The 11,736-nt window shown below is 44.8% G+C and overlaps 1 protein-coding gene across 1 annotated transcript; it reads left to right on the top strand.

Moving 5' to 3' along the window:
• The first annotated feature begins 274 nt into the window (after positions 1-274).
• On the top strand, positions 275-1,728 carry KCNJ10 (potassium inwardly rectifying channel subfamily J member 10). The gene has a single exon (XM_004589069.2). The coding sequence runs from the start codon at positions 281-283 to the stop codon at positions 1,463-1,465; it is 1,185 nt and encodes a 394-aa protein (XP_004589126.2). The 5' UTR covers positions 275-280; the 3' UTR covers positions 1,466-1,728.
• The last annotated feature ends 10,008 nt before the right edge of the window (positions 1,729-11,736 follow it).

Raw genomic sequence — 11,736 nt, 5'->3', positions numbered from 1 at the left:
TTGTGCCTACCTTCAAAAAACTATGCCATTATTATTTCTTCTTTACCAGTCCTGGAATATAATCTAATACTATATTATAATTATGTGTATAGTTATTAGGCTGTTAGTTCTTAGAGCAAAAATGATGCTGTTTTCATCTCCAAAATAGCAGCCCCTTGCTCAGCGACTGGCCTATAGCAAGTTCTTAAGAAATCTTTGCTTAAAAAAAAAAAAAAGAATAAGTGATACCGAAGTGAATGTGAATTCTCTTTTTCTGCTGGGTGATGTCTTGGAATTGGTTATGTTTCCACAACAATTTCTATTATTTTGTCTTGGCCCTATCCAGATGACGTCCGCTGCCAAGGTATATTACAGTCAGACTACTCAGACAGAAAGCCGGCCCCTGGTGGGTCCAGGGATCCGGCGGCGGAGAGTTCTGACAAAAGATGGCCGCAGCAACGTGAGAATGGAGCACATCGCGGACAAGCGCTTCCTCTACCTCAAGGACTTATGGACAACCTTCATCGACATGCAGTGGCGCTACAAGCTTCTGCTCTTCTCCGCGACCTTTGCGGGCACCTGGTTCCTATTTGGTGTGGTGTGGTACCTGGTAGCTGTGGCACACGGGGACCTGCTGGAGTTGGGGCCCCCAGCCAACCACACCCCTTGTGTGGTACAAGTGCACACGCTCACGGGAGCGTTCCTCTTTTCCCTCGAATCCCAGACCACTATTGGCTATGGCTTCCGCTACATCAGTGAGGAGTGCCCCCTGGCCATCGTGCTTCTTATTGCACAGCTGGTGCTCACCACCATCCTGGAAATCTTTATCACAGGTACCTTCCTGGCGAAGATTGCCCGGCCCAAGAAGCGGGCCGAGACCATCCGTTTCAGCCAGCATGCAGTTGTGGCCTCCCACAATGGGAAGCCCTGCCTTATGATCCGAGTTGCCAATATGCGTAAGAGCCTCCTCATTGGCTGCCAGGTGACAGGCAAACTGCTTCAGACCCACCAGACCAAGGAAGGTGAGAACATCCGACTGAACCAGGTCAACGTGGCTTTCCAAGTAGACACGGCCTCTGACAGTCCCTTCCTCATCCTGCCGCTTACCTTCTACCACGTGGTGGATGAGACCAGTCCGTTGAAAGACCTCCCCCTCCGCAGTGGTGAGGGTGACTTTGAGCTGGTGCTGATCCTAAGTGGGACGGTGGAGTCCACCAGTGCCACCTGCCAAGTGCGCACTTCTTACTTGCCGGAGGAGATCCTTTGGGGCTATGAGTTCACGCCTGCCATCTCACTGTCAGCCAGCGGCAAATACATAGCTGATTTTAGCCTTTTTGACCAAGTTGTGAAGGTGGCTCCCCCTAGTGGCCCGTACGATAGCACTGTCCGCTACGGAGACCCAGAGAAGCTCAAGCTGGAAGAATCCTTAAGGGAGCAAGCCGAGAAAGAGAGCAGTGCCCTTAGCGTGCGCATCAGCAACGTCTGATGGCCTGTTCCCACAGCCCCATCCCTCTGGCTCCCTTCCTCCTGTTCCGTGCCCTGGTAAGGGCACTACCTGGGCTCCCTGGAGAGCTCCAGCAGCACCCATTCTCCACTCCCTCTTCTTTAACCGGGTGGCCTGTCAGTCTAGGCCCACTGGTGTCTGTTTTCCTCCCACTGTCCCCCATTCACTTCTCCCTGCTTGTACACCAATGCACACAACTGCCTTAATCCAGGATCGGGGAAGGAGAGGGAAGATAAGCCTGTCTGTAGGGGCTGAGAAGAGCTCAGCTGTGCTTCGAGACTCACTTCAGGAAGATGGAGAGATTCTCCCCACTGTCACAAAGTCTGGTGACATGAGGCTGGCCCCACCCCTTCTGTCTCTATTTTATTCCACCTAGAAAGTTCCTTAAAGGCAGGACTCTCTTGGACAGTAACTTTGGGGATTGTGCCCTCAGAAACAGAGGGAAATAGAGGAATCAGAGAACAGTTTATCCTGGAGTCTCCATCAATCCTTGTTGAAAGAAACCAGGTTTTGTATTGCTTCTGCTGGTAACTGCTGAGGTTCTGTACCTAGAATCTCAATCACCACTTTTTCGAACCCCCTCCGGCTCATCAGTTCTCTCATAGGCTCTGTTCCAAGAAAATTGGGCTGACTCAAGAACTGTGCGTAACCAACAGCACACCTGCGCTCCTCCTGGTTTCAGAACTCTTGGGTTGGAATGATTAATGCAAAGCTGTTGCTGGAACATTGAACTTATCTTCCAAAAAGCCTTGGGAAGATGGAGTCCCTTTTGTCTAAGCCAGTATGTACCCTTGAGAAAAGTTCAGTGCTCAGGCCCTGTGGAAAAGCCTGAAAATGATATTCCATGCTACACTGCATTTGGTTTCTCTTTTCCTTTCTTGCCTAGCCCAGGTTCCTCTTCCCTTAACTGTGACCCTTTGGGGAAAGGAGGGAAAATGCAAGGGCCGCCCTCTCTTAACACTGGTGCTCCCCTCAATCTAGAATCACAGGGCACAGATTCCCTAGCTGAGTTAGATCAACTTTAGAAGTGGGATGGGTGAGTTCTCCGATTTCCAGTCTGCAGCACAGAGCCCCTGGGACCTGGCGGTGCTGTGGCTTTGTTAATGCTCGGGCAGAAGCACACACTGTGGCTGGCAGTCACTATTGTCCCTGTGGTGCCTCCTTGTGCCCATCTGAAAAGTGCCAGTTGTTTCATTAGCTGGAAGGGAAGGAAATTATACCTCCTGATCAAATAACCGTGGTTTCTCATAGCCATTCCTGATACTTGGTATAAAGTGATGAAAATCAGTGTCCTCCCTACCCTCCTCCTGCGACGAGTCAAGAAGTATGCTTTACATTCCGTGTTCTCTGGTGGGGGCAGTGGGAAAGGTCAGGCTATAGTACATACGCACAAAACTTTCTCTAAAGCCCCAGATTTCAAAAGTGCTTTCTGATCTCACTTAGGTACCAAGCAATGCATTCCTCTTCCCTCTCCCACCTCCTTCAAAAAAAAAAAAGTGTCTAGGCCTAGAGTCCCTGTTGGGATAAAATGGCAGTTTACTTTTTAAGGTGGACTGAACCAGTTGTTTCAAGCCATATGCTCATCAGAACGTACACGCATGTCTGTGTGAAGTTCCCTGCAGAGAAACCCAGAGCATCTTGTGACTGGACCAATGGCTGTCATTTACTACACCGAACAGAGTCCTATTCATCTTTTCTTAAACTCAAGATAACTGTTGAAAATGAAGACTGTCCAATCTCTGCCCACTCCACCTGCCGAAAGAATAAGAACCAGAAAAACCTGAACATCAGAAACAAAGAACAGAAGGCAAAGGGCCAGCCTCTGTGCTTGAAACTGACTTCAACATTAGACATACCTGATTTCTCTCAAGGCATTAAGGACGAAATGTACCGCTGTGTGTATCTTTCATCCGTTGGCAAGTTATGTTCCAGCTGGTTTCTTCTGCAAACTGCTGCGTATCCCTCTGAAGGAATTACTCTCTTCCCATTCCCCTGCTGTCTATTCTAAGCCCAGACTCCTCAGATTTCTTGGATAACACTTAGAACGTTTTCAGACTTAACCCTTCCTGAGCCTCCACCCCTATTCCAGGCTTTGTTCTAAGTTGCACTTTAAATTGTACTGTCCTATGAACAATCCGGCATCTTCTCCCAGAAGCCTCCCACCTCCACCGCTACCCCAGGGACCGACTCCCTCACACACAGCCCTGAACGGTTCTTTAGACACCAGCCTGTCCATCTGTCCTGCAGTCCTCTTTCAGGCTATAAGTCAAGTTTAAAAGCAGCCAGGTCAGATGAGAAATGAGTGCCTTGTTCATACCAGCTACAGACTTGGGATGTTGGCAGGGTGATTTCGGGCTCAGGTGTTACAGGGAAGGGGATGGCAGAATATGGGCAAAACAACTGGTGGGGGAGGATGTGAAGATGTGTGAAGATGGGAAATGTTGATGCTGAGGGACCTAGTGAAATTAAAAAAAAAACCTTGAGTTTTACTTGAGTTAGTGAATAGAAGTAAGTGGAAGCTTGGGAAATTAAGATATGATACAGATGAAAGGTTTATTTAAAAAGAAAGAAACAGAGATAATATATACATTTATAGAGAGATGTATATAGATGTGTATATATTTTTATGTCCTGATACATTGAATGTACAGAAAGGAAGTATTCAGATACTTCAGCATTGAGGGCAGGTATCTTGCCCTGGCTGTGGGGTTGAAAACTCAAATTATCTGACTTACAACTAGTGATCCTGATTTCAACATGGAAGTGATACAGCTGATACAGGATTTCATGTTTGATGATTGGGAAGGGTGGGGTGGAAACTGCCCTTCAGAAATGAACAGCCAGCTATCAAAGCTTTTGATGAACCTTGTCCCATTGACAAGATCAGGAAGAGAGGAGCTAGAAGGAAATGGGAAGGGGAGATACCCTATTGGGGAAAGCAAGGAAAATCTACTACTTACACTAGGTGCCCCCATCCCAAGGAGCATCCTCTCACTATAGTGCCTTTTTTTTTTAAAATAAAGCACATAAATAAAACACTTAACTGTCTCCATCTCTTGAAATACACTATATTGCTCCTTCTTTCACAGGGGTGAGCCGCTGGAATGCAACGGAGAAACTGAGCACACTGGTGTACAAGAGGCATCAAGGAGAAGGTTCCACCATGAATCCAAATGCCAAAAATGAAAAGCTATTGGGCCAAGACACTCCCAAAGCAAAGGCACTTCCAGAGCAGGCCATTTCTGTGACAAGAGTCTTAATCCTGGCATTTGAGCATGTCGGGCGATGCCTTGGCTACATCCACATAAGGGGATGGTGCAGTTCCATGAGAGCGTCTGAAATTCCTATCCTTATTTCTACATCATTATCTACCCAGACCCACATCGGTCCATAAAATCATCTAGGGATTTGCCTATGAAGTCTGGGTAGAGAAAAGAAGCCAGTTACACATTTACTATGAACCAGGGACACTGTATCACCCCAAAGCTGTTTCCCTGGTCCCAGTCCCATCTTAGCTCACCTAGTTTATTTGCAAACAAACATATTACCTTTGGGCCTCCACGTTAAGTGATGGCTAACTCTACTGAAGGAGAAGTATCCAGTGATGGTTTTTCCAATAACTGCACTAAAGACTAAAACCTGTCAGGTTTATCTAGGGAAAAGGTGAGTTTGTACGGTTTGATTGTTTTATTTTATCTATTCAGAACAAGCTCCAAAGTGAAATAGTTGAATCTCTTGTCTTCATTCTAAACTTCTTTGAGAAATATAAACCAACTCTATGATCATGGCCTGAGTCCACAGAAGGAGGGTTGAATGAGGCTATGTTAGAAGAACTTCTGACTGTATTGCTAGAACTCTTCTAATTCCTCTTAATAATATCACCCATTCCTCCCACTTCTTTTTAAAAAGATTTATTTATTTTTTTTTTATTGCAAAAAAAAAAAAAATCAGTGCTGTGCTGATCTGAAGCCAGGAGACAGGAACTTCCTCCAGATTTCCCACGTGGGTGCAGGATCCTAAGGCCTTGGGTTGTCTTCGACTGCTTTCCTAGGCCATAAGCAGGGAGCTGGATGGGAAGTGGGGCTGAAAGGAATAAAACCAGTGCCCATATGGGATTCTAGCATATTCAAGGCGAGGACTTTAGCTGCTAGGCCACCGCACTGGGCCCTCCTCTCACTTCTTTTATTATCCATCTTTAGCACAGACTTTTACAATTCGGTTATTAAAGGCCAAGATTTAAAGAAGACCCAGGAATCTGAAAATTGGCTCATCTTAATCTAAGAGAACCAACTTGCTTTGTATCTGGGCATTTTCTCCCTTGGTTAATAATCACAAAGTCAGTCTCCTTCCCATACTTCATGCAGTTTGGCTGCTGAATTCCCTTGTTTACCCGTTAGTCCCTGTGAGCCTCTTCCTTTAATCACCTGGCATTTCCTCCCTCAAGTCTCAAGGAAATTGATTTATCTGCTGTCTTTATCTGTCAATAGCCCAAGAAAAGATATCAATACCTAACCTTGAATTTTAGACAAAAAGCCAAAGATCCTCTAGTCACTGATTCTTCTCCCCTACCCCAGAAGTGGGGGAACCAAGGGAAGAAGAGGCAGAAAATTTGGTCTCTTGTTACCAATAGTATTTACTTAACATTTAGGGATGAGTCTTGAGGCATATGAGATAAGTAAGAGATATGAAATGTGTATTTTCTTCAGTTATAAGAACTTAACAAATTTGTGAGGAAACAGAAAATAACAGGTAGCATATACTGACACCAGATATAACATTATAACATGTTCTGAAAATAGGGAGATCTTAGTGGAAAATATGTCACAGGGACAGGTACTTAGGAAAGGGATGGTCAGTCTAAGATCTCTGTTAGAAAACATTTAACATTAAATGCAAGAAAAACCAGCACAGCAAACACTACTGAGTTTTTATTATAAGGAAAGTACCATTCACTTAACAACACACACACATACGGGACAGACATGATACATGCCATCAAGGGATGCACAATTTTAGGGATTTCTACTCATTAAACCTCTTCCCACTGTCTGGCAACCCCAACCACCTTCTTTTTCTTTTTTGAAAATTTTAAAATGTTATTGGAAAGGCAGATCCACAGAGAGAAGGAGAGATAAAAATCTTCCATTCGCTGGTTCACTCCCCAAGTGGATACAATGGCCAGAGCTGAACCAATCCAAAGCCAGGAACCAGGTGCTTCATCCAGGTCTTCCATTTGGGTGCAGGGTCCCAAGGCCTTGGGCCATACTCTACTGCTCTACCAGACCACAGGAAGGGAGCTTGATGGGAAGTGGAACAGCTGAAACATGAACTGGTGCCCACATGGGATGCCAGTACTTGAAGGTGGATGATAATCCAGCTGAACCATCGTGCCAACCCCAACCTTCTTAACACTTACCATTTTCACTTTAGACAAAATAAATACCAATAAAAGCTATTAGCAGGGCCTGGTGCAGTAGCCTAGCAGCTAAAGTCCTTGTCTTGCATGTGCCAGGATCCCATATAGGCATCTATTCTAATCCCAGTGGCCCCACTTCCCATCCAGCTCCCTACTTATGGCCTAGGAAAGCAGTCGAGGATGGCCCAAAGCCTTGGGACCCTGCATCCATGTGAGAGACCTGGAGGAAGTTCCTGGCTCCTGGTTTCAGGTCGGAGCAGCTGCAGCCATTGCGGTCACTTGCGGAATGAATCATTGGATGTGAGATCTTCCTCTCTGTCTCTCCTCCTCTCTGTATATCTGCCTTTCCAATAAAAATAAATAAATCTTTAAAAAAAATGCTAGTAGCACTTACATACCTACAATTTTATATTACTTATGAATTTAGGTGAGCAATATATACCTCATTAGAGTTTTAAGTTTCATGTGACAAGTTCATGCCAAGTGTTTGATTATCAGCAACTTTCAACATCTCAAACAGTGATTGGCATGTATGATGCCAACTAATGTGTCAGGAAGTAAGGAAAGAAAAGAGGGGGGTTATTATTTTTTCTTTAGGCATTTGGGAGCTAAGGAGAATGCTTGAGAAAAGGAAAAAATCTAAATGAAGTACTGGTTATGACTGTCAATCTGACAGTAAAATTGAGATAGGAGACACTAAACCACGTACGGGAATTTTAAGAGATAGGGAGAAAACCGAGATTATTCCAGATCCTAGTATAGCATAGTGTAGGTGTTCAATGCATATTATTTCATTGCATTTATGAAAGTCTAGACTAAGGTTCAGGACTATGAGTATGCAAAGAATTAGGAATGTATTCCAAATATATTACAATGCAGGACAGATGAACAAGACGCAGAAAAAAAGTGACTGAATCAGGCTTCTAGCAGAATGAGAAGATACGTTTAAAGGGATAATTGGACACATTTAAATGAAGGAACTATTTATAAAGGTGTGGGCAGAAAATGCATAAACCAACAAGGCAAAATATTCACAGAATAGGAAGTCCTTTTCTTAAAAAAAAAAATTTGAAAGGCAGAGTACCGAGAGAGATCTTCCATCTACTAATTCACTCTCCAAATGGTCACAATGGCTGGAATTAGGCCAATTTGGAGTCAGAAGCTTCCTTTAAGACTCCCATGTAGGTGAGGGACCCAAGAACCTAGGCCATTCCCCCACTGCCTTCTCAGGCACACTAGCAGGAAACTGAATAGGAAGTGGAGCAGCTGGGACTTGAACTGCTGCCAGCATGGTATACTGGTGCCACAGGCAGGACTCACTTGCTACGTCACAGCACTGGTACAGTAGGAAACCTTAAACCTTAAAGATAGTTATTGGGATCTGACGCGGGCTGTACCCAAGGAACAGGGTTTACAGTTCCAAAAGGAATTATGGCCTTATGTGTAGGGATTTAGACATGGACAAAACTCTGCCAGTGCTTTGCACCAGCTTATTCTGATGGGAAGTCAGAAATAAGGGAGGAGAATAAGGGAGACTAAGTGATGCTGTCCTTCAAAGTTATTTTCCTGGAGCATAGAACAGGGCAAAAGAGAGTATCAAGGGAAGAGCAATGAGTGCACATGCAGCACGATGAGTAAGAGCAATATCCTGGTTAAGGATATATTAAGGGCAAGCTATGCATATGTGCTTTCTCTAGCCTCTGGTACTAAAGGTATGGAATTCTAACAGCCAGTACTGAATGGGAGAATCAGGTAGGACTGCAATAGTCTAAAGGCAATGAACAGTTTTGATTACAGTTATGTATGTTAATGAACATTTCTGTAACAATGGGCTGCACATATGATGACATATGATGGTATTTCTGTAAGATTATATTGTCTAGTGACATGAACGTTTTAAATCTATGATGTTCAGATAGTGACAAAATGGTCTAATGATGCGTTTTTGAAAGATTATTTGGAAGTCACACTTACAGAGAGGGAGGGAGGGAGTGAGAGAGACAGAGAGAGAGAAAGTAGGTATCTTCCATCTAGTGGTTCATTCCTTAGGTGGCTATACTGGCCGGCAGAAGCCAGGAGCTTATTCTGGGTTTCCCACATGAGTGGCAGGGGTCCAAACACTTAAGTATTCTTCCAATCCCTTCCCAGGCCATTACCAGGGGAGCTGGGTCAGAAGTGGAGCAGCAGGGAAATGAACTCACAGCCATAAGGGATACCGATGGGCATCACATGCAGTGGCTTTACCTACGATGCCCTGCCCCTTAATGATGCATTTCTAAGAATTTAATTTTGTCATTAAGTGATCATGACTGCATATGAAAAGACTATAGAGCTCTTTCAGGAACATGTGAGGATGAAATCCCTTACCCTTACACAAAATGGGTCCTCAAATACTATGATGCTTCTGTTCCACCTAAAAATAGTAATTAAAGTTGAATCTTTTTGCCTAATAGATTTTCTTCAAGATTCTTGTATTTGTCTTTTTTTTTTTAGAGATTTATTTATGTTTATTGCAAAGTCAGATATACAGAGAGGAGGAGAGACAGAGAGGAAGATCCTCCACCTGTTGATTCACTCCCCAAGCAGCTACAATGACTGGAGCTGAGCCAATCCAAAGCCAGAAGCCAGGAGCTTCATCCAGGTCTCCCATGTGGATGCAGGGTCCCAAGGCTTTGGGCCTTCCTCGACTGCTTTCCCAGGCCACAGGCAGGGAGCTGGATGGGAAGTGGGGCCGCTGGGATTAGAACTGGCTCCCATATGGGATCCTGGCACATGCAAGGCTAGTACTTTAGCTGCTAGGCTATTGTGTTGGGCCCTGTCCAATAGATTTTACACAGCCCTAAATCCTTCTCCACAACTAGTCTCTACACTTCATTCCTTTTTTTTCAGTGACATGTTTGGCTTCCTTTGGCTGTATGTGGTTTTATTTTCCCAAATTTGGTAACTTGCACTTCTCACTTAGGTCAGCCATATTGAGACATATTGGTGGAGGCATTTTCTGCCATATTACCTAAGCCAATCCGGTTAGGGAAACTTTTACTTAGTTAATTTATACAGATTTGCCTCCCACAATTCTTACCTTCTAGGACTAAGTCTCAGCTATTACTCAAAGAGGAAAAGAATAAGTTAGAGACAGAATCATAATAGATCAGGAAGGTTCACCCAACAGGCCAATGAGAGGTAACAGACAGGTAAATGAAAGTTCATAGTCAATATTTCATTTGTAAGTCAGCCACATACTAATACACCTAAAGCCACAAAGACCTGGTTTCTGAGTCTCTGCTGTACCATTAGCTGGCTGTTGTGATTTAGAAAGATTACTTAAGCTCCATAAACCTTAATCTTCCTCATTTGTCAAGGAAAGATATCTATCTCACATGAAAATTATTTAGCACAATGCTTGGCACACTACAAATAAGTCCTCAAAATCCCACTATTATAAGTCATCATAATTATTATTTTAATGATGATATATACTGCTGCTATATACATGGCCAATGTACCTTAAAATGGCCAGAAATAATGAACAATATAAGACATGCAATTATACCAGGGATATAAAAGAACAGAGTTATTAGAATATGAATGGAAAATGAGATTAATATGGTTCATTCAGAGGATCCATGTTAACTGTAGGCTGTATGAGCAAAGGCTAGTAATGAGAGCTGCGGTTTCAGAATGAATGGAGTCACTTCCTCTCCTATGTTGCTGGAAGACATCCCTACGAAGCAGACTCAATCTGTAAAACCAGGTCAGTCACCAAGACTCAGAGTGCAGTAACTTATGAGGTTCAAAGGTTAAAGATATATCTCTTCCCTCCAAGCCCCTGCAATCTCAAGTAATTGGTAAGTGCAGACTCTTAAATGCAGTAAGTGCTAGGAGAAGGGAAACAGCCAATGGACGGAAGGGAGGAGTGTGTAGGGCAGATGGCGACCCGGGTAGGGTATTTCAGGGGCAAAGGACTGCCTGTTGGAGCACCCCGAGGACGCCTCTTTAGCATTCTGACAGGAGTTAACACCCAAAATGAGCACAACTTTTACTGAAGGACTACTATAACTGTACAGAAAAACAGGACCGCCTCCGTTCCTAAGGAAATCCGAGTCCTGATAGCAAACTAAAGCAGCATGTTGAGTAATAATGGAATATTCAGAAAGTTTCAGAGAACTTGAGTGGCCGACCCTGGGCCAGATTTACATCTAACCGGGCAGTATCTTCTCTAAGACTGGAGCATGGGCCCCAGCCGTGCACCCCTAGACGGTGGAGGGGTCTGCCAGGTGAGCGCCTTCTCGTTTCCCTCGCCCATCCTCTCCACCTAGGGTTGCTGGATAATACAGGATGCTCACTTAGACCTGAATTTCTGGTAAACAGCTAGTAGTTTTAAACATTCAGTATTCTCCTAATATTGCCTGACACATGCCCACCCTGCCTCTCCTTCAAACTATTCCAGCCCCTTCTCAATCGACTCACAAACTCCTCGCACATAACCCCACGCAGAGTTGGGGTGTATATTAAATGCAACTATTTCAGCCTTGTTTTCCTTTCAGCCACAACTTGCCAGTCTCTGGGCTCCAGCCAAGACCTGAGTCCATCGCTCGCAGTCTGCTCGTGTCGGAGGGCTGCTTCTGGCGACTGAACACTGTTCTGGAACAACAGCCGCTTTGCTCTGAAACCGGGGACTGCTGCCAGTCAAGCGCCCCAGGACCCAGTCAGACGTCGGAAGTCCCGCCCCGGAGCCAATGAGAATCCTGAGCGGGGACCGGAAGCAGCCAGGGGGCGAGGCTTCATGCCGGAAGTACTGGGCTCCGGGCGGTTCGCGCGCGCTTCCCTGAGAAGGAGA

Source organism: Ochotona princeps, chromosome 2 (assembly GCF_030435755.1).
Source record: "Ochotona princeps isolate mOchPri1 chromosome 2, mOchPri1.hap1, whole genome shotgun sequence".
Taxonomy (NCBI): Eukaryota; Metazoa; Chordata; class Mammalia; order Lagomorpha; family Ochotonidae; genus Ochotona; species Ochotona princeps.
Note: the sequence above shows the minus strand (reverse complement) of the source record. Positions and strands in the feature narration are given on the sequence as shown.

Coding starts and splice junctions, on each gene's coding strand:
- KCNJ10 (XM_004589069.2), top strand. CDS start 281: ATGTTTCCACAACAATTTCTATTATTTTGTCTTGGCCCTATCCAGATG.